Source organism: Gossypium raimondii, chromosome 10, assembly GCF_025698545.1.
Source record: "Gossypium raimondii isolate GPD5lz chromosome 10, ASM2569854v1, whole genome shotgun sequence".
NCBI classification, from domain to species: Eukaryota; Viridiplantae; Streptophyta; class Magnoliopsida; order Malvales; family Malvaceae; genus Gossypium; species Gossypium raimondii.
Window position 1 is genome coordinate 15,277,305 of NC_068574.1, and position 27,612 is coordinate 15,304,916.

The 27,612-nt window shown below is 31.8% G+C and overlaps 2 protein-coding genes across 4 annotated transcripts; both read right to left on the reverse strand.

The window, feature by feature from the left end:
* Positions 1-1,783: 1,783 nt before the first annotated feature.
* LOC105777838 (uncharacterized) lies at positions 1,784-5,133 on the reverse strand. 2 transcript variants are annotated; one of them, XM_052622945.1, is made up of 5 exons: positions 4,948-5,133; positions 4,181-4,506; positions 3,308-3,792; positions 2,996-3,227; positions 1,784-2,698 (listed from the first exon to the last, which is right to left on the reverse strand). In XM_052622945.1, exons 2-5 carry the CDS (start codon positions 4,458-4,460, stop codon positions 2,226-2,228), a joined length of 1,470 nt encoding a protein of 489 aa, XP_052478905.1. In that variant the 5' UTR covers positions 4,461-4,506; positions 4,948-5,133; the 3' UTR covers positions 1,784-2,225. The 2 variants fall into 2 exon arrangements, with proteins under 2 accessions (XP_052478905.1, XP_012456786.1); XM_012601332.2 differs by having other exon boundaries at positions 4,916-5,131.
* An 8,963-nt stretch (positions 5,134-14,096) lies between these two features.
* Positions 14,097-22,410, reverse strand: LOC105777175 (uncharacterized). Of its 2 annotated transcripts, XR_001128206.2 has the most exons (13): positions 22,064-22,410; positions 20,446-20,556; positions 19,781-19,867; positions 19,237-19,290; positions 18,907-19,052; positions 18,656-18,803; positions 18,444-18,581; positions 16,707-16,778; positions 16,520-16,593; positions 16,255-16,396; positions 14,624-14,702; positions 14,366-14,513; positions 14,097-14,267 (listed from the first exon to the last, which is right to left on the reverse strand). XR_001128206.2 is itself a non-coding variant. In XM_012600285.2 (12 exons), exons 1-12 carry the CDS (start codon positions 22,223-22,225, stop codon positions 14,416-14,418), a joined length of 1,311 nt encoding a protein of 436 aa, XP_012455739.1. In that variant the 5' UTR covers positions 22,226-22,409; the 3' UTR covers positions 14,097-14,415. The 2 variants fall into 2 exon arrangements, 1 of the variants encoding a protein (XP_012455739.1); XM_012600285.2 differs by having other exon boundaries at positions 14,097-14,513; positions 22,064-22,409.
* Positions 22,411-27,612: the final 5,202 nt, after the last annotated feature.

The window sequence follows — 27,612 nt, forward strand, 5'->3', positions numbered from 1 at the left end:
ATGTTTTCTTAAGTGGAATTCTTCTATTCCGAAGTGAGATAATTGCCGGCGGAGATTATTCTAGAAACGCGCTTTTATATCGATCAATTCATGAGTATTCTCGTTTCCTATTCTTTTATTTATATCTTTTTCATTGATGTTATTAATTGAATATTTGTATAAATATTGGAATACAACCTTTGCTTTTATACATATCTCGCATGATTTGGTTGCTTAACTAATTACTCGATTAAGTAATTAATTATCTAAAATTGGGTATTTATTCAAGTCTGCCAAAGAACCTAGTATACTAGGATTGATGACCCTAGTAGAACATATAGATAGGTGAGACCGAAAATGTATCTTGTTGGATAAGCCTTTAGGAGACTTGTGCTAATCGATGAGACCGAAAGAGTACCCATGTGCCTAGGTAGGACTGAAAGGGTATCGTGGATAGTAACTCTTAACGAGGATGAGACCAAAAGGGTATTCTTAGTTAAGGGTAATTAGTGGCTTAATTGACAATTAGGGATTCAATCGATTATAGGCTAGGAGTTCGCATCGTTGAAACTAGGAATAGGAAATTCCAATAGGTTAGTTTAGATTGGTTAATTTAATTAGTTTTATTGTTATCTCAATCTTGAACCAGCACTACTAATTTGTAACTCGATTATATTAGTTGTTATTTTTAGGTAATTAATTTTGTAATAATTTTCTCCAATAAAGCAATCCCTTGGGTACGATCTTCGGAATGCTTTTCAAGTGTTTTATTGTAAACTAAATATATTACAATTTGATTTGTATACTTGTAGACATCGCACTTCATATTCATATATTTAATTGCAAATTTACGTGCCCCATCGCACACACATCAGGGTGCAATCAATATGTCAAATTCTACTAAATTGGCCAAAGAGCTTTCTCAAGGATCCTCTTCACTAATAAAGAAAGCAAGAAAAAAGAAACAAATGAGGAAGAGTGATTTATTTGAAATTAGGATTTGCTGGTGAAAAAAATTCTTTTATGTGAGAGTGAATCTAGTTGATATTACAGAGGAGCCTAACCTATATACAATTAGTTACATGTTTAAGGTTTAGGTTGCATATCGTTAATAGAAAAATTCACATTGTAATATCGTAATGTTATAATAATTATTTTACATTCATAATTTGATTATATAACAATTAATATATTATATGTCCGTAAACATGTATATATACTATTTTATATTATATAATATGTACTAAATATAATTATGTCACATTACAAAATAAGTTCATATCATAATATTTATTTTAATTATATAAATATTAATTAATTTTTATAAAAAAATTTAACTAATTGAATTGATAATTACAAATTTAGAAATTCTGATGATTACAGAATAAGATATTAAATGAGATATATGTTTTTCTGATAATAAACATATTTAAATTTATTATTAAACATTCTATTTAATTTTATTTGTACGTTATTTATTAGTAGCTTTGACTGTATTGGAAACTTGTGGGAAACTAAATTCAACCACTGCGGAGTCGAATCCGGATGTCACCATTAGAACACATTAAATAAAACTATTAAATATTTTATATAAAAGCAGCGAGCTTCGGACGTTTATCTAATACAATTTAGAAGTTGCTTAACATAAACAGTAACCAAATTGCTTTGGTTTGATTTATCTTATTTTAAAAATATTAATATCTATATACATTTAAGCTTTTTCCAAGTTGAATAATTTGCTATCATTGGTAGGTTAGGTTTAAGCTGGGTCCTGATATTTTATTTTTACAAAAAGACTTGCCACTTTACACATTATTGATGAATTAAATTATTAGGTGAAGTAATGAAATAAACACAGCCACTCAAAAGTTGGGCAGCTTCCAAACTCTGCAAATTATACATACACCATCATCCATATGATCAATATGACAAACCCTTTTTATCTCTCTTAAGTGAGTAACGAGAGTCAAAAGGGTTTGGTTGGGATTTTGGTTTTGGAAGAAGAAATCCATCACTACTAAAGAAGCAGCTAAGTTAGGGATGCCACAATCCATCACTACTAGATTCCATCCACATTCCATCACTGCTGTTAACCTTTGGAGAAAACTACTACCAATTTCAGCACTGCATGGGATCAGCAACTAATAAGGTAATTCAGTAATGCACACAACTAACGGAGGGGAAGCAAAACGGATGAAAATGCATACGACTACTGTATAATCTTTCTAAATTTTGCTAGCTGATGATCACCACTGATCCCATTTGTTTAAGAAATCATTCCACATTTCTGTTGCTATTGATTCTCGTAAACATGAAGCAATTTGTTCCTGATACGAGGAAGCAAATTGCAGCTCAGGTTGCTCATCGAAATCAGGCAATTCATCCACTGTCGCCCCCTCAATGCTAGAAAACAACCAATCGAGTCTTTCCTCACGTCGGATGTAATTATGTAGAACACATGCCGCTATAACTATGTCCCTTTGGATATGGAAGGCATATTGTGGGGCTAGTTTGAGAATAGGAAATCGAGTTTTCAGCACATCAAAAGCCCTCTGTATGACATTTCTAAGAGAAGAATGCCGATGATTAAAGAGCTCCTTTGCATTTCTGGGTAGTTGATTGGAACCTCTATATTCATGCAGGTGATACCGAACTCCCAAATATGGTGCAAGAAATCCTTCCATGTTGGAGTAACCAGTATCAACCAGATAATATTTTCCTGTGAGCAAAAATCCAGGGTAAGTTAGTTTCACTTCCAACCAAATGACCGCAGGATAAATAAAAACTTCAGGCCAAGAAAATGAAAAATAAAAAGAGAAAATTATCTTACAATTATGTAACAAAAATAATGTAACAGAAATGTAGAACCTTATCATTATATTAATATTTATTCATTAGAAAAGTGGCAAACGTAATTTCATCCAATTTCAACCTGCAGCTTATATTTCAATTAGAGAAGCGTAGAGCCCATCCCAGACCCCTATTTCTACAGAAAGAAAAAGGTAGAACATAAAACCTTGAGAAATCGGAGGAAAATTCTGATCAGGGTCATCTAAGACTGCTCTTAAAACTCGTGAATCGGTGACAGACCCTTCCCAACCTGGATAAACAAATATAAACTGTAGATCAAATGTGCAGGCTGCCAAAACATTTTGCGATAGAACACCTTTCCTATTTCGAAAACGAGACTGGTCTTTTGCTGGGACATGTGCAGGGATGTGCATTCCATCTATGACACCAACACAATCCTGAGTGAACAAAAGTTTAAGTGAATCACCAATGATGGAGATGGAATGAAAAAAAAGGAAACAGTGTTACAGATAAAAACCTTGAAATATGGGGAGAATCGATTATTATTAAGAATTTCCGGAGGAGTAGTGAAATCTGGGGGCTGTAAGAATTCCCGTGAAAGCGACTTGATTGCCTTCAAAACATTATTAAAATGACGACTTATGGTTTCACCCGAATGCTGAAACCGCTCTTGGATTACTCTGTTACGTTCATTATGACCCACAATATTTAAGAAAATCGCCAGCTGCTCCTCAATCATAACACCAGCTGTATCACGTAACATACCTCTATGTCGAAGAGTGTAACATAGCTTGTGAAAAACATGTTTATCCATCCGGAGCATCTCTCGACAAAGATCATCAGGTCCTTCTAGCACCTCATTCATAAAACCACTTCCACTAGGTAATGAAGCACAACGGGTGTGCCTAGTTATGCTATTATAGTAATAGTAACCAGCAGCTGCTGCAACTAGTTCCATCTCATCCAATTCTAAATCCAGGTCATCCATGCAAGCCGACATATCTGTGAAATAAAATAAAATGAAGCCTGTGTAATGCAATGCAAAAACGAAAAACTCGGAAAAGAAAACTAATCCACATAACCAAGCAATACTTTATGCTTTTTAAAACAGAAATACATGGAATAGACCACTAACAATCATTTAAGATCATTAATCCAAATCAAGCAACCATGAATTCAAGGTACCATACATGCCAAAACCAAAAGACGAGACTAAAAGGTACACAAAGTAATAATGTCATTAACTATTTCATCTGTGAACTAGGCATAGAACTACACTTGCGCTGCAACCATGGCAACCTTTTATCACTCTTAAGAGATATAAATATTTCTCTAGCATTGGGGTTCTCAAACAAATCCAAAGCAAGAAAGTAAATCCGTTGATCAACACCTTGCATCTCATCTAACACCTTTATGCATTTGCTTATAGAAAACTGGTCCTCGTTCTTCATAATTGCCGACGCCCTCAATTTTGAAGCGGCTGCGATTTCTAGCATAGCATCCACTATGGCATCTCCGGTAGCTTTACGACTTCTCTTCCGCCGACCAGAACTTGATGGTGTCACGGATTGACGCTTGTTGCGTCCTTCTATCATGTTAACATCATCACCGGAGCCCGTAGAAGCTTCATCGTCGACATAATTCATTTGTCCACTGGGATCAACTGACATGTTTTAAGCCTTGAAATGCATCAAAAATAAGCAATTTTGGTTCCAACTGTTTCAATTCCAGAATAAAAATTAGTTGCAGAACTATTTCATATTTAAAAAAATCCCTTCTAAATAAGCATTTCCACAAAACTAATATAGACATAAAAATTTCAAAAAAACAAAACAACAGTTGAGGACAATGGGAAAGATTTCCAGAGACATAACCGAACAATTCTTACTACAGTTTAAAAAAGTGTTACTCACTGATCTGATATTGAATTGAAACAAAGTTAGGAAATGGGAAAGATTGGAAGAGAAATGGTGGTCGAAGGGAAAAGAAAAAGAAAATTGAAGGTAAAAATGACCAGAATTTGGAAAAATGTAATAAACCCTAAGATTGTCTTGAAAAAACGATGAATGGCATTTAAAAAGAAGAAAATCCAAGAAAAAGAGAGTGGAGATACGAAAGAAGTAACCTGGAGTTTGAAAGTGAGAGTGAGAAACAAACTTGAGTAGTGGAGTGGAGTTGAGTTGAGTTGAGTTGAGTTGAACTACTTTCCCCAGAATCCCAAATTCAATTTCAGTCGCAGTTCCTTATAGGGGTGGAAAACAAAATTAAAATTCTATTTTTTTAAAGAATATTATTGGAATTGGAATGATCATACATATTAATTTTCATCAACCAAACATTAATAATAAATTTAAAAAAAAACCATTGCTATTGATTTATCATTATATGTTAATTCAATTCTGATTATCTATTTATGTATTTATAAAAATTAAGAATTAAACTATAAATTGAATTATTTTATTGTTTGATAATGATCAGAGACTGGAGAAGATACTGTGGAAAATTGGATAGTGAAAATAAATAAAATATTAACCAAGATTATGATTTACTATACTTCTTTTCACAATAATTTCTTGGTTTAACCATAAAAGTATTTGGGTTGTGATTCAATTTAATTTCTAGCAACCTCACTTTCAATTACAAAAATTCTTGTGGTTTTTCATTTTTATGTTAAAAGTGAAACTCAAATTGTTAAGTTATGTGTGATTAAATAGATTGTTCATTTTAAATTTGCTATAATTTTTTTTTTGAATTATTTAGCTAAAGACTTCAATACTTTTCTAATTAGCTTGACATTAGAATACTTTTTCACCATGAGCAAATTCATGGTTTGTAACGTGGCACAATAGAACTCAAACAGGAACTCGTCATCTAGCATTTTTAGGGTCAGTTTAGCATTGTTTTTAAGAAATAATTTTGAGACAAAAAGTATGGTTAAACAAGATGTTTTTCGAAGAAAAGACAACTGTTTTTCAAACCCCAAAAGTACTTTTGACAGAAGCAAAAAATCTTAGTTTCTCCCCAAAAATATTTTTTGTCCCAAAAATACTTCTTAAAAACAATACTTCAACCGGACCTAACAGACTATCCTGGCGTCATACTTCAACCGGAGCTTTCACCATCAAAAGTGCTTTCAAAATGTTGAAGGAGGAGTCTTGGAGTCTCAAAGATGAGTTTTGGAAGAAAGTGTGGAAACTCCTAAGACCGCAAAGAGTTTTTTTTTCTTCTAGACCGTTCTTAGGCAGAGACTCCTTACCAATGCGAAAAGAGCTAGCCGTGGTTTAGCAGAAGACCCTTCTTGCCCAATTTGTGAACATGCATCAGAGGATATCTTACATGTCATTTGAGACTGCACATTGGCTAAAGAAGTTTGGAAATAGGTAATCTCGAAAACTCAACAGTTTAATTTTTTTTCTAACACTCTGCATGAATGGTTGTCTCTTAATCTACAGGTCAACCCAAATTCCCATGGTGGGGAAACTAGTTGGGCGTGCCTCTTCGGATTATTGGCTTGGCACCTATGGAAGAATTGTAACCTCTTCATTTTTCAAGGAAAATCGTGGAGCCCGGAGGAGATAATTAAAGCATCTGTGTCTTGGGCCAAACATTTCTCCTTGGCAAGTAGATAGGTTGCGAATGTTGAAATCGAATCAACCCGTGGAGAACTATTGGCAGGAGAGTAGACTTACCTCAACACAGATGGTGTCGTTCGAGTGGACTCAGGGGAAGTGTTGCGCGACAAAAATGGTGAGTGGATCCTAGGTTACAACAAGTACCTAGTAATTGCTCGATCCTTGATGCGGAACTTTGGGGTATTCTTGACAGCCTAAAACACATCCAACGAAGAGGCGATGCCAAGGTTATAATTTAATCTGACAGCTTGGAGGCAGTTAAAGCTATCCATGGAAGTGTCTTGAATACCTCACACTCAACTCTAATTAGAAGGATACATCGCATCCTATCCCAAAAAAGTAGTTGGCTCCTACGCTACATTCCTGGGGAGGAAAATCAAAGTGTTGATTTATAGCCAAATTGGCTTTTGGAGAAAAGAAAGATCTACAACTAATTGAAACCCCCTCAGAAGCAGTCTTAGCACTCATCAAAGTTGATAAAAAGAAGAATCTTTGTATTTTATTTTCCAATCCTGTAACTTAGTTTTGTAAGTTTCACTAGTCACCAAAAAAAATACTAAACTAAACCTTAATCTCCAACCATGTCAATATCTAAAGTTTTGATTATTTCACAATATTTGTGCCCTTATGGACAGTCTCAAAGATGATCCAAGCTTTTTTAACAATAGTATACTTGGAAATATGACTGAATTTTTGAGGATCCCATTAAAAACTGCATTGATCAGTTTCGAGTTAACATTAATCAGCTTATCATCACTAATAGTCCAGGTGGTTTCTAGATTAGGAGTCTTCACACCATTAATGTTGGAACATTTTCAAAAAATTTATAGCGTTCCAATAACTATAAATAAATAGGTGTAATTAATCAAAAGATAAATCTTTTGGTCATTGGTCAAAAGTTATATCATTTGATTTTTGAAAAAAATTATAACTATTCAAACAATATTACTCGAATAGTTATAAAATTAAATGAATAATTATTATTTTTATTTATTCATAAAGACACTTATTGAAAGATGTTTCTATGAAGAGACATGAAAATTCCTATAAATAGGAATGAGATTTTATTTGGAAATCCCACCAACAAGTTCTAAAAGTTCTTTCTATCCTTCCTCATTTTCTAATATTATTAGATTGTTCTATAAAGAGTTACTGCAAAAATTCTTTGTAGAAATTAAGTTTCTTGTTATACATTACTTAGTGCTTAGTAGACTATTCTCGTTAGTGCAAAATACAAATAGTCATTGGCTTCATTATATTCTCGAGGTTAATTTTCTTGAAACTCATTTGCACACCGAAAATAGGTGGTGGCGAAAATAACCTTAAAGATAGTGGCTTGATACATGCCTTGGAGTCTTGTTCTATTTCTTCTTTTTCTATTCGAGTTCCGTTCGTGTGTTCGAGATTTTCCTCACTGGAGATTTGTACTAACAATTTTAAAGTTATATTCATGATGACTACCACAACACATGAAAGTGGAACACTAAGGGAGTTGGCTTCCAACTTTGTCAAATTTAATCGTTTGATAGTGGCAATTTCTAACGATGGAAGAAAAAGATACACTTCGTATTATCAACTTTGAAGATTGTCTATGTTTTAGATACTTTAAGACCTGAAGAAAATGAAAACGAATCTATTGCAGCAACCCAAGAAAAGCAAAAATGGGACAATGCTGATTACATGTGCATGGGCCACATATTGAATGGTTTATCTGATGGTTTGTTCGACACCTACCAAAACGAGGTCACCGCTAAAGAATTATGGGACAAATTAGGGACAAGATACATGACGAGGATGCTACAAGTAAGAAATTTCTTGTCAATCGTTTCAATAATTATCAAATGGTTGATAGTTGTTCTGTTATGGAACAATCCCGTGATATTGAAAAGATACTGAATCAATTTAAGCAATATGATATGAAAATGAACGAAATGATTGTTGTATCCTCCATAATAGACAAACTTCCTCCATCTTAGAAAGACTTTAAAAGAAGTCTAGAACATAAGAAAGAGGATATATCTCTTAAGGCTTTAGTGAATCATCTTCGTATTGAACAAGAATATCGAAAGCAAGATCAGAACCTAAATTCTGAACATGTTACGGAGGAAGTACAGACTACTAAACCATTCAAGAGAAAGTTCAAATAGACTAATAGAGCACCTAAGTTCAAAAAGAAACAAAAGGGCTCTCACGCTATCATTGTGGTAAGCCGGGACATTTCAAGAATGAATGTTATCTTCTAAGGCTGATAATAACGAAAAGGTCGTTGCAATGATATCTAAAATTAATATGGCACAAGATGATAATGCATGGTGGATTGATACCAGAGCAACCAAACATGTGTGCAAAAACAAAAGCATGTTCACAAAGTTCACACAATGTGAAAATGACAATGTCTTGTACATGGAAAATTCTTCCACCGCAACAATCAAAGGCAAAGTATCTGTTGAACTACAATTAACTTCTAGAAAGGTTTTAACCTTGAATGATGTACTTTATGTACCAGAAGTTAGGAAGAATTTAGAGTTAGGAAGTCTATTGAATAAGTTTGGTTTCAAACTTGTTTTTGAGGCAGATAAGTTTATTTAGTCTAAGGGAGGAATTTTTGTAGGGAAATGATATATGTATGAGAGCATGTTCAAACTCAATATTATTAATAAGAACAAAAATATTATTTCTACTTATATGGTTGAATCTTCTTGTTTATGGCATTGTAGATTAGGTCATTTGAATTATAGAAAATTGAATGACATGCATAAGTTAGATTTAATTCCTATTTTAATAATAATATTGAAAAATGTAATACATGTATGTTGACTAAAATTACAAGAAAACTTTTCCCTAAGGTTAAAAGGAAAAAAATTTGCTTGATTTGATACATAATGATTTATGTGACATGCATAATACTCCTACACTAGGTGGAAAGAAATATTTTGTTACTTTTATTGATGATTGTTCTAGATATTATTATGTATATTTATTGCATTCAAAAGATGAAGCGCTTGATAAATTTAAAGTTTATAAATCTGAAATTAAACTTCAGTGTGAATCATTTATCAAGTGCTCAAGATCGAATAGAGGTAGAGAATACTATAATCCAAGTTATTTTGAATCCACTGAAATTGCCCATCAAGTTTCAGCCCATTACATACCATAACAAAACGGTGTAGTTGAAAGGAAAAATAAAGCCTTGACTAAAATTGTAAATTCAATTGTTATCATATTCAGGACTTGGACAAGGTTTTCAGAGAGAAGTTGTTCTAACAGCTTGTCATATATTGAATAGAGTTCCTAATAAGGAAACTAAAATAAACCCTTTATGAACAATGGAAGAAAAGGAAACCAAACCTTAATTATTTGAAGGTTTGGGGATGTAGAGCTATTGTCAAAGTTTCAACACCTAAACGTAAAAAGTAAGGTGAAAGAGGAATTGAATGCATATTTTTAGGATATGCACATAATAGCAAGGCATATAGGTTCATGGTAATTGAACCAAATGATTCAATTTCAATTAATACTGTTTTTGAATCAAGAGATGCTACTTTTTATGAAAATAAATTTAATTCTAGTTTAGTTCAAGACAATTACAGCCACAACAATTGATTCATTCTTCAAATAAGAATGAGTTTCCATTAGAACAAATTGATAATTATGATGAATCTTGTCAAGAATTAAGAAGAAGTAACAGGATTAAAAAGGTCAAAGATTTTGGACCAGATTCTATTATGTTTCTTGTAGAAGGAAAAGGTGAAAGTATATGCAATAAGATATCTTATTGTTATAATACGGAATCTGATCCTATTACATTTAAAGAGGCAATGAAATCTCAAGACTTTCCTTTTTGGAAAGAAGAAATAAATGATGAGATGGATTCAATAATGGGAAATCAAACTTGGATCTTAATTGATCTTCCACTGGGTTCCAAACTAATAGGTTGTAAATGGATCTTCAAAAAGAAAATGAAGGTCGGTGGAACCATTGATAAATTTAAAGCAAGGTTGGTAGCAAAAGGTTTTACACAAAAATAAGGTATTGATTACTTTGATACCTATGCTCCAATGGCAAAAATTGCTACAATTAGACTCTTAATATCACTTACCTCTATATATAATTTGGTTGTTCACCAAATGGATGTTAAAACTACATTTTTAAATGGTGAATTGGAGGAGGAAGTGTACATGGAACAACCAGAAGGATTTGTTGTTCCAGGACAAGAGCATAAGGTATGTAAGCTTGTTAAATCTCTATATGGACTTAAACAAGCACCAAAGCAATGGCACCAAAAGTTTGACAATGTTGTTTTAGCTAATGGCTATAAAATAAATGAATCCGATAAGTACATATCTAGCAAATTTGAAAATGGAAAAGGTGTCATAATTTGCTTATATGTAGATGACATGCTCATTTTTGGAACAGATTTGGAACAAATAGAAAATACAAAGAAATTCTTGTCAAACAACTTTGCTATGAAGGATATGGGTGTAGCAGATATTATTCTTAGGATTAAAATAACCCAAGATGAAAGCACTATAGCTTTATCACAATCACATTACATTGAAAAGGTGCTTAAAAAGTTTGATCTTTTCAATTGTATACCAGTATCTACACCCATGGATCCTCAAATAAAATTAGTATCTAATGCTGGTAGGAAAATTGATCAATTGAAATATGCAAGTCTAATTGGTTGTCTTATGTACATAATGACTTGTACAAGACCAAATATTGCATGTTGTTGGGAAATTGAATAGGTACACAAGTAATCCAAGTAGTTTGCATTGGCAAGCTTTGAATAGAATACTTAGGTACTTAAAGAAAACTATTAACTATGGATTGTGTTATAATGGATATCCTCCAGTTTTAGAAGGGTATTTGGATGCTAGTTAGATTACAAGTTTGGAAGACCATGCATCTACTAGTGGATGGATCTTCATTCTTAGTGGAGGAGCCATTTCTTGAGGTTCCAAGAAACAAACATGTATTACTGATTCCACAATGGCAGCAGAATTTATTACATTAGCCGCTGTATCTAAAGAAACAGAATGGTTAAGAAATTTGCTTTATGATGTACCTTTATGGCCTAAGCCAATTTCACCTATTTTTGTATGTTGTGATAATGAGGCTACTCTAACAAAGGCATATAGCCAAGTATATAATGGAAAGCCTAGGCACATTAAATTAAGACATAGCTATGTCAGACAATTAATCTCTGATGGAGTGATCACTATTAATTATGTAAGGTCAAGTGAAAATTTGGCGGATCCTTTGACAAAAATTCTTGCTAGAGATACAGTAAAAAGGACCTCAAAAGGGATGGGACTCAAGCCCATTAATTAGAGTCACCCATTATGGAAACTCGACTCAACGCTTGGTATAACGTCAAGTCTTGAGTTCAATGAGACAAAGTACATCATTAGTATGTGACTGTTAGCACTATAAATAAATTCATCCTAAGATTAAAGTGCTAGGTACCCGTAATGATAAGGGAAGGATGAGTAATGTACTCTTAATGGACCCATAACATATATATGTTAGAGTGTTATAATTACAAAAACACTCTTGATGGGATCTACCAATATGAGTGGAAGTGTGGCCGTTTCTAGGAGCTCAAGGGCTTGGCTCTAACAGCACTTATGAAAAGAGGACATAGACACATGGCCATAATAGTGTCCCTAGATACTATGCATTGACCGATGTTGAAATCATTGTGTGAGATGTGTTCGGTTAATCAAATAGAATAGTTGGTTCAAAGCTTAGTCTACCATGCAATTTCGATTAACTTTAACATATTTTCACTAAGTGAAGGTTTAATTGTAAGACATCTTCCTTTATACAAATTGATTTTCAAGAATATCAAAATCTAAAATATTTTGAAAATCGGGAAGATTGTTGGAATATTTTCAAAAATGTATAGTGTTCCAATAACTATAAATGAATTAGTGTAATTAATCAAAAGATAAATCTTTTGGCTATTGGTCAAAAGTTATATCATTTGATTTTGAAAAAAATTATAACTATTCAAACAATATTACTTGAATAGTTATAAAATTAAATGAATTATTATTATTTTTATTTATTCATAAAGACACCTATTGAAAGATGTCTCTATGAAGATAAATGAAAATTCTTATAAATAGGAATGGGATTTCATTTGGAAATCACACCAACAAGTTCTAAAAGTTCTTTCTATTCTTCCTCATTTTCTAATATTGTTAGATTGTTCTATAAAGAGTTATTGCAAAAATTCTTTGTAGAAATTGAGTTTCTTGTTATACATTGCTTAGTACTTAGTGAACTATTCTCGTCAGTGCAAAATACAAATAGTCATAAGCTTCATTGAATCCTTGAGGTTAATTTGCTTGAAGCTCATTTGCACACCGAAAATAGGTGGAGGCGAATATAACCTTAAAAATAGTGGCTTGAGACACGCCTTAGAGCCTTATCCTATTTCTTCTTTTTCTGTTCGAGTTCATTCGTGTGTTCGAGATTTTTCTCATCGAAAATTTGTACTAACATTTAAGTTGATATGAGCCTCCCAAGCAGTCAAAATAGAGCACCAAGATGTAATGTTCATTAATTTAATAAATGCACTCATCCTTATTCTCTAGTAAGCGTAATTGGAGCTATTTAGTATATGGAGTCTCGAGATCAGTCATTCTTTCATCTCTTAAGCAATTCAAAATAGACATTTCACTTAATTCATCAAATTTCCAGCATATAAGGTCTCGAGATTAATGATCCTTTCATCTCATAAGCAATTCAATTACAGAGTTTCTAGCATACGAGATCTCGAGTTGCAACTAACTATGTGCAAATAGCCTAGCACATTTTGTTTCAAGTTTCAAATCAAAGATGAGTGAAGTAAGATAAATTGAAGGATAAAAACACAGAACATAAAACCTCCGCAATGTATTTTAAGTTAAAGAATTGGGAAAGTATCCAAATCTGTTTTCATGAAACCGTTTGCAGATTTGTCATGTTACTGACAAGCCATTTGAATATCTACTTTTCAACCTTAAAAGAATGGAAAACCACTAGCAAATTTGTTTCAACTTTCTTGAATTTTGGCTTTGACGATTTCCCTTCTCCGCTGTCCCATCTTCTCCTCTAATACCATCGCCTTTCTAAGCCTCCTTCCTTCGTGTGATGAAAATTCCCAAATGAACCCAATAAAACCCAGAATATTTGAAGGGTTTTATCGAATTACAAATGAACAAAATCTTACAAACCAAGTTGCTTCAAGAGCTTTTTGTGCCAAGAAAAATCTGGATTTTTATTGGGGGCAAAAAGGAATTGGTTTTTATTTTAGTATACAAGTTTTTTTTATATATAATTTTCTACAGTTTTAAATTTTTTAGATTTTTAAGAACAAAATCTCACAAACCAAGTTGCTTCAAGAGCTTTTTGTGCCAAGAAAAATCTGGGTTTTTATTGGGGGCAAAAGGGAATAGGTTTTTATTTTAGTTTACAAGTTTTTTATATAAATAATTTTCTAAAGTTTTTAAATGTTTTAGATTTTTAAGATTTTCACTTTTTATTTTCAAGATCATCATTTCCTTTTTTAATGGAGTTTCAGAAAATAGCATAACAGTTGACAGGGAAAAAATGTAGTAAATTGAGACCAAAAAACCCTCATCAGTATCAAATTAGGAAAAAGGTGTCAAATTCAAGTAGCCCTAAATAAAACCGATGAGAAATTTCTTTTAAAAAACCAAAATAACAGTTCATTGTTCAGGAATCACAGCTTTATCCCAGACGAAACCACGCACTTAAACATAGAAAACCAAACGTTCATACGCTTAATTACATGATGCCTGCCTGCCTACGTTCTTTCTGCTAATATTATTCCTGCAAACGCATTGCGGACTAATTTTTCAGTTTCGGAATATCTAAAGCCAGCAGTTATCGGATCCCAAACTACAATCATATTATCTACACTTTCTTACGAGGTAGAACTTTGTTTAAATGCAGGTAAGGGATAGAACACAGGCACCCTTTATTCCAAGGTTTTCAACAGCCTAAATAAACCCGCTGCCTCTCTAATCCTTGAAAACTCAATGCAGAAGGCTTGAACTTCGATAAACAGATCCTTAACTGAAAATGTAAATCAAATGTAGGTTAATATGCAAACATCATAGATTGTTGATGTTCATAGAAATGACAACCAATATAAAATCTGACTAAAACTGAAATACAATACTTACCATCAATAATTCTGTTTCGGATTAAACTCTGCAAGAAAACACATACGAGTCGCACAAGCCTATTCTGCATGTACTTATCCTGAAATTTACAATGATTGTAACATGTGATGCACTAAACTTTGTTTCAAAGCAGAGGGAACTAATATGCAACAGAAAAGTTGAACATTTTAACTTTGTATAAATTCTCAACAGATATTCTATCCCCTCAGAAACAGCATTCATAAAGTCAAATCCCAACAGATCAGACTAATAAATCGAGAGTCTAATTATTGGGTCAGAATTTTGATGATTTTGTTCTTGTTGGCTGTGCCACTGCCCATTAAACTAAGCTTGGATTTGAACACTGTTAGTGAGGGAGAAAGCTTTCCTATTCAGAAAATCTTTCCACTCCCTCTTTAGTTGGCAATTTCGGCACGTCAACACAAACCCGAGAGCACAACTGTAAATCAGCCAAAAGAAAGGCCCAACTTTGACATCATGAAGAGCATGCCAAATTTTGAAAATGAAGTTGCATCTTAGAAGCTCCTTTTCTTTGTCAACTAACTGGAAAAGCATATTGTTTAATTACAGTACACATTACAAAATTGAAAAAAATTATAATAAACAAGATCTTGTCAAGCAAGCATTTAGTAATCATAAAAATTTATATCATTCTGTATAAGGAATAAGTACACTTATATCAAACATTCAAATAAAGAAAGAAAGCCTCTTGGTAAACCTGAAGAATCAAAGGAATAAATACTGCTGCAGTAGCTAAAGACTAAACGGGTATAATCTAAATTGAAGAGCAATTATCACTTGAATGAAAATAAAGGTAAGAACTTGGAAGAAAACACTTCAATTACAATGGTCAGGTAGATAAAACATTAACACTGATAAAATAAGAAAAGGGAAATTAAGAAAGAAAAGGAAACCAGACAATGAAAATGGAGGGTAAATCATATGCACCAAAAAAGCTGAATGCCAATCAAGGCATGGCATCAATCTGCCAGTTGACAGAGCAGATTTCACAACCTTTCTAATTGGTGACCAGTGACCAAAACAAAGATTGTAGTTTTATGTATTTCCTTAAAGTCTGGTTAATTGCCTCATTGACTGTTCGAATTAGAAAAAGGGGAAAACTTAGCTACAAGGATAAAACTTGGGATAATGTGTAATTTGCACTTCTTGTAAGCTAGAAGCACATTTAAGTAACAGATAGAAGTTTGAGGCTGATTAGTAAGTTTAAAATAGCACAGCAGCTCTGCACTCTTCCCTAACAAATTCTACACGTGAAAATAAACTGTGTCTTCAGGTGCCTACATGGAATATCTAAAATGGTTGACTTCTATCAATTGGTGAAAATTTCAAGAGGAACTTTGGCCATGGAAACAAACTGCAGTTAATGGGTAATCTTCCCAATCTGGTCTTGCCTTTCACTTTATCATGTCTCAACACTCAGTCAAATACATAGATTATCATCTTTTATATACCATCAATCCAGTCCCATGTCATTAAACCAATAGAATTAACTGACATACTCAAGACGAGAAGGAGATAGGTCCAAGATGAAATTTCTCATTTTCATACACATATATACACAACACACAAGACACACATGCACATAAACACACTATACATATGGGAAGTACCTTGATGTTTTCACAGGATGATATACAATTAGTTATGTATGTACGAACAAATTCCTTCGGAAGTTCAACAGCAGTTGTGAGCCGGTTCACAACTTCCATTGAGTGTAGACTCATGTCCATGTTAACAAGAACTGTAAAATACCTGGACAAACCATTTGAATGAATATTTTCACATTAAAAAAAAAACAGAAAATTAACATGTTACAAAAGAGCATGTTGATTGGAATGTATTAAACAGAATTTCACTGAGTCACCAAATACACACTCAGCAATTTCTGGAGAATTTATCAACTTGATAAGAACATCAACAGCAATAAGCGGATTACTTTCCACCAATTCCTGAAATAAAGGGAGTGCCATTAAGACAGTTTTTTTTTAAAAAAAATCAAGAACTGCTAAGACAGAATAATAATAATTTAAGAGACAAACTGTAGAATTCTTAAATAACATACAGGTAGCTTTCTTGGAGTCAATCCACAGTGATAGACAAGTTTAGGGTCATTAGCCAGCTCCACCAGGACTTGCTGAACAGAAAAAGACAAGTTCAGTCCATTCCCAACCACAATAATAAAGCCAAGTAAAGATTCGGCCACTAGAAAGAGGTTTTTAAACTAGCAGATTAGTATACATCTTCTGCATTTCCCCATAAATATAATGAACCACGTCAGACAAGTGCCACTTTACCAAGTAAGCATATTTTGACATATACTTCATTGTGGATTTATGTCCAAAGACCCAAACAACATCAAATCACAGACTCTATACATAGACACAAGCATATATATATATGTATGTATGTATGCTAACTGAATAATTCAATTTTGACTTCATTTTTATGGGTGAATGGATTTATGGAAAACATAAAAACCTACCAAGTTTTTCAGATCCACCAGAGGTAAATAGGACAACAAACAAATTTCTTTTACCACGTACAGCTGTAACACAATTAAAAGAGAGTAACAACTACCAAGCCTTTTCCCATTATTGTAGGTATCTCGATTAAATCACATCTTCTAACAAAAGCATCTATAGGTCTTCTCTGTGATATGGACAACATCAGGACACGTGGAATTTATAGCCCGAAAAGTAAAAAAACAAGTTAGGGTGACTGTCAAAGTGTACAAGCCAGTTGCGCTACGGGCATGACGGTTGTAAGACAGGAAGCAAGATAAGTGCAGAAAGGGCGGAAACAAAAGATAAAGAAGGAAAGGAAATGTAAACAGACTAATGAGCTGCAAATGATAGCACTCAAGCTAGAGAGTGAGCAGAATGCCCTATGTCAGTGGATTAGAGGTGAGCAAAACTCGATTCGATTTGAAAAAATCGAAACAAAATTCGAATTCCGAGTTATTCGAATTATTCAAGTCAACTCGAATAAATAATTCGAGTTTCGAGTTCAAATCGCGTTGAATTTTATAATTCGAATAACTCGAATAATTCGAATAACAGATTAGTGTAAATACCCTTTTGATCCCTATCAAGTTTGAAAATGAGCAAATTGGTTTTATCATACTAAAGTATTTTTCTTTTATTTTGTTTTGAAAAAGTTTTCAAATATATATGATTTCAAATTTATGTGCTCTAACATGAAATTAGTTATATTGTAACAAGATTTTAATTTGACATGCTTAATTTTTTAATTTGACTCGAACAATTTTACTCGGTTCGACTCAACTCAAATTTCATTTCACTCGACTCGACTCGATTTGATTCGAAAAAATTTCAAATCGAATTAGGATGATAAAATAAGACTCGTCAACTCGAAATTTTTTCACTCGATAAAAAACCACAAGTTTTTTCCTTGATTTTTCGAAAAGGTTAGATTCTATGATAAAATCTTACTTAGAGTTACATTCTAATTGCAGATTTTGATCTTATAACAGACCTGATTAGACTACCACAAATCCTATCATCCAATTCTTCTATGCTACAAAAGAAGTCTCAGATATTGAAGTTGATAAGGTTCAGTGATCAAAGCCACTAAATATATACTCAACAGTATACATTTAAGCATTTTCAGTATGTACGCTCTATTACGATACCACGGGTTCATGAAAATTTAAAGTAACTGGTGTTTATTAGTCCCAATGAACTTATCACTCAATAAAAACAAGTCATGTAGCTTTGCATAAATAAATGAAAATCACATTGTTACTAAATAAGCAATTATTAGATTGAAGGGTATAAACCTCTTGTTGGTTAGGTGCAAGTGGTCCCCTCAAAGCTTTTGCAATTAAATCTCTCACTGCTGCTCCTCTACTAGTATCAGCACACATTCCTTGATCCCATTGAAGCTCATGATTGTTATCAGGATTGAGCCACACTAGCTGAAAAATTCTTGACAGGTAAAACATGTGAACTCCACTAACCTATTAAATAATAGCCCTGAAAAATGTTTTACCTCCTCATCCACAGGGAACCTAGGTGGAAGAGGCCTGATCCAATGAGGAATTAACCCCTCCAACGACAAATTTGCTATCAATCCACTTAGGGCTTCATCTCTGTCCCCAGATCCAAGTTTAGATTTGGCTCCAGGTTCTAAGTCAAACCTAATGAGAAAAAAACAATGCATGAAAAATTTATTAAATGGAAAATCAAATAAGGAATAAAAACTTAAAAACAAAGAAGAAATACACATCTTGAGAAACACACTCTGCTGAATTTGCATCACAACCAGGAGGAACATCAGGATCTGCCAAAACATTTTTCACTGCAGTGCTTTTTAATAAGCAAGCATACGGTTCAGGATGGGCTTTCTCCAAATATTGCTTTTGTAACTGCTCTTTTTGTGGGAAAGTCTAATGTAAAACATATAAAAGAGAGTATTTATCAGATGAATGGAAACAAAAATCATAAAGAGAACGGATTATTGATAAAAAGGACAATGCCTGCACCAGCTTGGCAGAAGAATAAAACTTAACCCAAATAAGAGCTCAAAGTTTTTTTTTATCAAAAACAGTTGTAACTACATGACAAACTTACTTGGGATGAAGGATCAAATTTCTTGATGTACTCTGAAGCAGATTGTTTAAGAAACTGCAAGAAAAAATTCAACAGCAAACCGATCTCTCTGAAGTATGGGAATTACTATAATCAGCTATAGATAACAAAATACAGCTAACCCATGGCAGAGCAGAGCAACAAGCTTTACACAATAAACACCTACAAAAATCAAACAAATATCCATCCAAAGGAATGCACAAAGTAACATAAACAACAAATGCATGCATTTTCTAGAACCAAAATTGTTACATGATTGGCTTACCGATGCCTGCAAAATGTCAAAATGAAGAAAATAAATAGCTAGGACAGAGAAGTCCAAAGTAATTTTTCCTTTCTTAATTCCATTCTTCAATTTAAGGAAATATAGTCTTTTGCAGGCAGATTCTTATAAGAATTCAAATCACCATCTATGGTTGGTGATTAGAACTAATCACACAGGAAGAAGCATCCAAGAAAATGCAACTAAATTTGAAAATCTCCCAACTTGAAAATGTGGCAAAGGGGGCAGAGAGAGATAACCAACCTCTTTACTACTGTTGGAGTTGCCAAAGCCTAGCAAATGGAGGATAAATGCCCTTTCATAATTTTCAGCTCCCTCATCACATGCAGCCTGCAATAATATCCAGAAGACATAACAGACATAAAAGAGATGATTGTTTAAGTCATATAAGCATAAAGAGAAATATAAGGGGGGATTAAAGGAAGAAAAGAAGACAGATAAAATATCATTAACAATGGCAAGAGGAAACAACTTGTTCTTATTCTTCTTTTACTTATGAGGTTGGAAAGAACCCAAGAAGCAAACTAAATGCATTCCTTGAAATATTAGAACAATAACAATGGTGCAAGTTTAGTTTTCTTTTTCATTTTTTTAAGAAAAATTTGTCTACGTTTCACGCTTGCAAAGTAAACCTCTTAGAGACTTTGACTGACACAGAAATGCTTAATATGATAGAATAGCCACAAGAAAATTTCAAACATTCCAAAATAGCAAAATCACAAAGAAAATGTTGCAAAGAGAAGCCTGTCCCTAATAGTATAATATGTTTTCCTGCACACACCTAGAGAATAAATTAAATAACATGAAAGGATAACCACAATAAAGCGGGCTTAATACATATAAAATATAAAACATTTGCCAAACTTGAAAACAAGAAACATAACAAAGAACAAAAGAAAGCGGCTTACATTTACAAGAAAAGATATAAATGGGTTTGCAGCAGACTTTTGAGAGGAATAGCTTCGATGAAGAATAGCAAATGCAACCAATCGTTCAGTAGAACTGAGCATCATTTTGTCCTGGAATTATTCAAGCTCCATTTAGTCAATAATCAATCCAAACATGTCAGTAGGAAACATGCTCACTTTGCAAAGAACCCTTATAAACTTCATTATAAGTTAAAAGATACATAACCTAGTAGGCAGCCTTGAATAATGCAAGAACCGAAGGCTAAAAATGGAGCAATTACCTCCAATAGGAAGTTACATATGGATAATATTATCTCATCCTTTATCCTTAAAAAAGACACTTGTATAACTTTATTATTTTCAATTGAAACCATAGCTTGTCAAAAGAGTAATATAAAAGGTCAGGTAAAACAGAAGGACAACACTTTTATCTGCCTTTGCCTTTTCAAAAAGATACCGCCAGGTGCCAAAGCCTACACCTTGCCTAGATGGTTCCAAGGTGTTTCTAGCGGCTAGGAGCTTTGCCTTAGTACACTGAATATATTCTACAGGAAAAATAAAACTAAAAATGTATAGCACATGAATGAAGCACTTCACAATATTCGCTGTAACCAAAAATGAAATCCAATTACCACTCAAGATGAACTTTTGTTTAATGTTAACATATACAATGCATTAATGGTAAACAGTCATTAAGTCTATTGTTTTACTTGAACCTTAATTATCACTCACAATTTGGAGCAAACCAATGAAGTATATTCAAAACTGAAGAGATGTGGGAGAAAAGTAACCCACCTAAACTGGAGTCTTTCATCATTTTAGGTGTTTTATTTCTCACATTCATGAACACAATAAAACATGAGCAAAAATCCACTCGCATAAATTTCAGAAACCTTTTCTCCTCATCACTTAATTCAAAAACAAACAATTTGAAGTAAATTCAATTCCACTCTAAATTAGGCCTCTAACCAATTTACGCCTATAATATCTCCTAAAACAAGACACACCAAACTTATACTTAGTACTCTATTTATTTAAGATTTCTGTGGTGTGAAAGAGAAATGCAAGGATGGAGGAAGGGAGATGGAAAATGAAAAAATTGAGTTTAACTCAAATTTGGTAGGAGTGATTGCCCTTTTTTGTCCATACTAACAAATACAATCTTACGAAATTGGAAGACTAGAGATAAAAATAAGCATCATGTGTGTTAAGTATTGCCAACTTAAAACCCTAGTCAACTTCTTTTGAAATTGGAACCATAGATCTATCAGATATGAAGATCAGAAAGGGAGCATTCCATCCGATATCAATTTCATCTCCTGTTTTATTAACCCTAATTTTCAAATTCACATTCTATAGTACCATGATCTAACACTATGTAACTGAATTCCCCAAAATCAATAACAATTAAGTAAACAAATTTCACAGTATTTCAGCTAGCCTTTTCAATTTAAAAAGGAAAATTAAAAAAAAAAGTAACAGATTCTGAACAGCTAGAAAAGAAATCCGGAATAAACCCTAAAAATGCTGTAAAACAAGTGAGAAGCGAAGAAAATCAAATAAAAAAGAAAAACCAAAGACCCTGGAGAGAGAGAGAGGGAGAAAAAGGGGAAATGACCTGCAATAAGAGTGAAAGAGAATAGCAGACATTGAAATGCCGTAGCTTGGGATTGGTGAAGAATTCAGTGAGCATCTCTTCGATTGATTTCTGCTCAGATGAAGATTTCAATAAGTTGAGTATCTTACACTGTTCTTCAAAGTTCAGCATCTTCTTCCCCATTTTTTTGGTCCTTCGAATGAATTTTCTTCTAGTATTGAAGCAAGCAAAGAAGAGTACACAGATTTCTGTTCAGCTGTTTTGGTATTGCTAAGCGAAGTAAATCTATACTATATACATATATCTATGCTTATTCTTTTATTCTCTTCAATGAAGAATAGACCCTCATCCGCCGGATCGCCACCCAAATTGATTTTGAAATCCCTAATTTCATTCTGATCCAGCCCAACCCAGTTTCGATCGGTCCAAATATAATCAATATTAATTTTTTTAACTTTTAATTATCCATTAAATAAATAAAACTTTAATTAAATGTATCCATTTGATTTAGTTTAAATAAATTATTATCTATATCATTATTTTTAATTTATTCAAATAAATATATTATTATTTTCACAAATACCATGAAATGAACATGCGAAAATGAATCCCAACCCAATTTTATTAAAGGAAAAAGAAAAAGGAGTTACCTTGATCATGTAATATCAAATTACATATTAATGTCACTTTTTTCTAATATTTACTTTGAGTTTTCCTTCTAAATTATTACTTTTTTCTAATTTTAAATATTGTAAATATATCCAATTAATCACGAGGAAAAAGAAAATTCTAAGTTAATTATCTTATCATTTCCAATTCACCAAAAAAAAGCATATAACTTAATAACAGGTTTAATTTTTATTTGGATAATTTATTTATTCTGAAAAATATAATTAGAGAATTTATCTATTTAATTTTAAATCACTTTAAAAACAATTATTATATATTTATATTATCCTAAATGATATTATTCAATCAGAGTTATTATAAGTATTTGTTATCCAATACCTAAATATTTAAAACAATATTTTTAAATTTTGAATTTTAATATTTAAAACAAAAATGTATTATCTACCTTCATTATCCAACATTAATTATTAGAATTTATTTTAAAAAATAAATTTATCCAAATCAATTATAAATAGTTTAATTATGTATCTATTTTAAATTGTTGTTAAACAATTATTTTGAAGACCATTTAAATTCAAGTGAACTATTGCGAAAATTATTATTTTATATAAATTTTTCATAGATTGAAATTAGGAAATTACTGTATCATTTTGTACGAGATTAATAAACTAAATTTTCTTTTCTAAGATTTTATAAATTGTTGACAAATATATATATATAACAATTTTTAAAAGAATATTTATTTTTCCAAAAACAAATATGTTTATCTAATATTTGTTTTAACAAATCTTTAATTTCCAATATTTTAAAAACATTTTGAAATTTTATATGTGATTTATCCAATATGTTCGATTATTTTGAATATAAACTTTTAAACAACCACAATTTTGTTCAGTATATATGAAACATTGCATTTAAATCAAAATAATATTTTGTTTTAAATAATAATAATAATAAATCAAATTGTCTATTATTATTAAATGTAAAAATCTTTAAAAATAATATATATGTTTGGATTTTATCCTAGTTATTTATTTAAAACATTTTGGGTTTTAAATCCAAATGGCATGGCTGTTTGGGTTTTGACTTCTTTAAAAACTATATTGGGTAACCAAAATGGAATGAAATTTCAAGTAGCTAAAGCCCAAGATGATTGCATTAGCTAGTTGGAGGACTAACTTTTATCTCCAACCAACCACCATGTCATGTCATGACAAAGAGATTTACTCGACTTTTTTTTATAAAAATATTCAAATTTTTTTATTATTTATGAAAATGACTCATTTTGAACAGTAAACGTCCGTGATGTCATTGCCATTGGTGTCACCACCTTAATTTTTTCTTTTTTAAAAAGAAATATTTTTGGGTGCCGTTGTTGCCATTGGCGATACCAGATTGAAGTATAATTATATAAAACATTTAGGGATCTAAAGAAGCAATTACCCTTTTAGATTGGATGAAAAAAGTGTGGTGTCGTTCCTTCTAGCAACACCAATTAAATGCTCTTAAATATTTAGTTTGTCCCCTTTTGAAATTAAATTTAAATAGCCCTTAAAAATGTAAGAATAACAAAAATAAACTCTTTTCAATTAAATGCAAATCATAACATTGAATTCAATTTAAATCATCAAGTTGTTCTAAATACATGCATAATAGAAGTTATGAACCAAACAGAGACTAATTCAAGCATACAAACATAGTTTAATAGATTCAAGCATGATTAATGATCAATCTAAAATTTTCAAAACATGAAACTAGGTATCGATGCAAAAGGAACAAGTATCGATATTTTTATCAAAAGTATCGATACCAAAAATCGACATCGACATCATTTTGGCATTCTTCCTTTTTCAAAACATCGTTTATTTGGTCAAGTATCGATACTTTGGTCTCTAGTATTGATACTTTTACCCAGATTGTCAAAATTACAAGTTTAAAAGTTCATTTCATGCCCAAATCAACTACCATATTAAGAATGCATACAAACACACACAACAACTACATGAACTTATTCAATACATCCCAAACAAATATAATTCAACCATTCAAACACATTCCTTCAATGATACTTAGACATACACACTCATCTATACATGTTATACCAAAGTGTTAAGCATAAGTTTAATATATATGTTCATCCTTACTAACCAATGAAAACTAAACCAATTCTCCAAAGCATTTCATCATGGACATCTATAATCACATACAATTTTCATCAATTGCAAAACATACACTTTCCAAAATTCAAATGAATGCATGCATCTATCAAGGGCTAAGTGCATACTACCCCCCATTCAACATATATATACTTGCCATTCCATCACATCAATCCAACATCCACTTCCACCTAACAAATAACACACACATATATGAACATGTCTTTAAACATATTAAAAGTAAATGGTTAATTTCATATGGACCAAGACCATTTACATTCAAAAGAAGCCTTTGTTTAACATTCAACCTATATGCATTTATAACTCTTTATACATGCCAAAATATCATATATATCCTTCTCAAAACAACTAATTCAACATTTCCACGATTTGGTATTTTCCAATCAGCTAACCAATATGCCTCAATAGGCACCAGAACATACCAAGATTACTTATTCAAACTTAGTCTATACTTTTATACTTTAAAACCATTCCACATCAACATATACCATAATTCAAATATTATCCAAGTGCAAACCAAACTATGCAACCAAGGTAAACATATATAAGTACACCTATGCACATGCCACAAAATCAAGCTTTAAACGATAGAAAGACTATTGAATCAATATCGGGATAGTGTGGGTTTCTCAACAATCTACCTAACACGTTCCGCAAGTAGACCATCTATAGGGAAACGAGAAACAAGGGAGTAAGCATTAAAAATGCTTAGTAAGTTCACATGTATTAAAACCAAGTAACTTAACTTGGTAAAGTTTGCCTATTATGGCAAATCACATATAAAAAAGGTGAGTTCAACATTTATCATACTAAATATATTAACTCAATCATAAAACATTTCAATTCACTTAATTCAACATTTCATTATCATTCATAAAACAAACAATCATTTAATAAATTCAATATCTTAATCATATCGTACAATCTATTTATTGGTAATTCATCCCATTTCAAATTTATGTCAAACATTATTTTTCATTTCATAGTTTGAATTCTTAATCAAATTCACATTAAATCTTATAAACTTCATTCTCATTTCATATCATATCATCAGTATACCAAATATAAATATCAATTTCCAATTTAATGTTATTACTTTATTTCATAATATGAATTACGAATCACATTCCATCTCAATTTCCAATCTCATGGATTCAGTAAACATAACCAATCAATGTTCCTAACTCATTCCACAAATTTCATATTCCATTTCACTTTTCACTTTTATTTCACATCATTTACCATTTCAAACATCATATATTTAATTTTTACCATTCATTTTCCCTTTTAACACGACTTGAACTCTGATGGATACACAAATCTAACTAACACACCAGTTTGGCACCAAATATCTCATCGGATAAATCTGAAGCAAATAGTTGCGCCAGCACTTATCAAATAGTTTGACACACAGTGTCTTATCGGTATAACCGATGTAATATGGCACCCAGTGCCTTATCAGCTCGTAGTCGAAGTAACCCTGAACTCTTCCTATCCTATGGCATGCCAACTATATATGACTCTACTCGAACAACTAATAGGGTATTCATTATTCAATTTATTATCAATCGACATCTCAATTCATATATATTTTCATCATTAAATCATTCATCCATACTCATGACAGCATCAATCATCTCTATATGCATTCAATTACATATATATACATACATATTTTCCATATATATATTCAATTTAGTCCTTATCACTATCAACTAGTCTAAATCAAATCAAGTCAATTCATTTCATCAAATCATCACTTCATCACATAACATATCCAATTTTAGCCTAATTTAAGGTCAATTCCATAATTATTTCAATTTGCAATTTATCGTATTCAATTTAATTCTTTATATCACCTTTTTGTACCGAATCATAAACAATTAAAAGTTAAATTAAACATAATTACAATTATAACTATAAATACATAACAATCTAACACATACCGTATGAACTTACCTGGTCAAGACAACAAACAAACAACTCTCTGAGGACTAATCAACAATTTTTGTCATTTCCTCGATTTTCTTTGATCCAGTTCAATTTCTGATCTATTCAATAATTGAATTAAATTTATTAATTCCAAACATCTTATATCATCCTATTATAAGTATATATCAATTTAATTTTATTATTCAAATTCCCTAAACTTTTGTATTTTATTCAATTTAATCCTAAAACCTAATTTATCATATCTTCAATTTGAACTCCAAATTTTAAAATCATTTCAATTATGCCCATATACAACCTCCTATTATCACAATTTACAAAAGTTCATACCAATATCAATATATTCACAATTTAGCCCCTAACTCAAAACTAACAAAATTTACTTAACAAATTAATCTTATTTCATTTTTAAGCTTCAAAATCATAGACATTAAAAACTTCAAATAACATTAATGACAACTTTTTAAATCTTTAACAAATTTGAAAACGAAGGTACGAGTTAACTAGACCTAGTTGCAACAATCTCAAAAACATAAAAAGTACGAAAAACAAACATCAATTAAACCTCCATGCAAGCAAAACACTTTGGCCAAACCTTGAGCTCCTTCAATGGTGTTTTTGGTTCTCAATATTCGGTGGTGGTGAGCAAAAATGATGATAATTTCTCAAAAATGATGATAATTTCTTCTCTTTTTTTTATAATTTTAACCTTTATTATATTATTTTAACTTAATTTATTTAAATTTTCAATTATAAATTTTCATATACTAACGGACCACTAGCTATAATTAGGTTAATTTGCAATTTAAAACC

Bases quoted from the DNA above. Each gene is read 5' to 3' on its own strand.
- LOC105777838 (XM_052622945.1), bottom strand. From the start codon at position 4,460: ATGTCAGTTGATCCCAGTGGACAAATGAATTATGTCGACGATGAAGCT. The intron at 3,228-3,307 runs GTTTTTATCTGT...TTGTTCACTCAG, and splicing joins GATTCTCCCCATATTTCAAG to GATTGTGTTGGTGTCATAGA. The intron at 2,699-2,995 runs GTTTTATGTTCT...TTTTGCTCACAG, and splicing joins TTTTCCTCCGATTTCTCAAG to GAAAATATTATCTGGTTGAT.
- LOC105777175 (XM_012600285.2), bottom strand. From the start codon at position 22,225: ATGGGGAAGAAGATGCTGAACTTTGAAGAACAGTGTAAGATACTCAAC. The intron at 18,582-18,655 runs GTAAAACATTTT...AGAATTTTTCAG, and splicing joins GGTTCCCTGTGGATGAGGAG to CTAGTGTGGCTCAATCCTGA. The intron at 16,594-16,706 runs GTATGTTATTTA...CCTTTATTTCAG, and splicing joins TGACTCCAAGAAAGCTACCT to GAATTGGTGGAAAGTAATCC.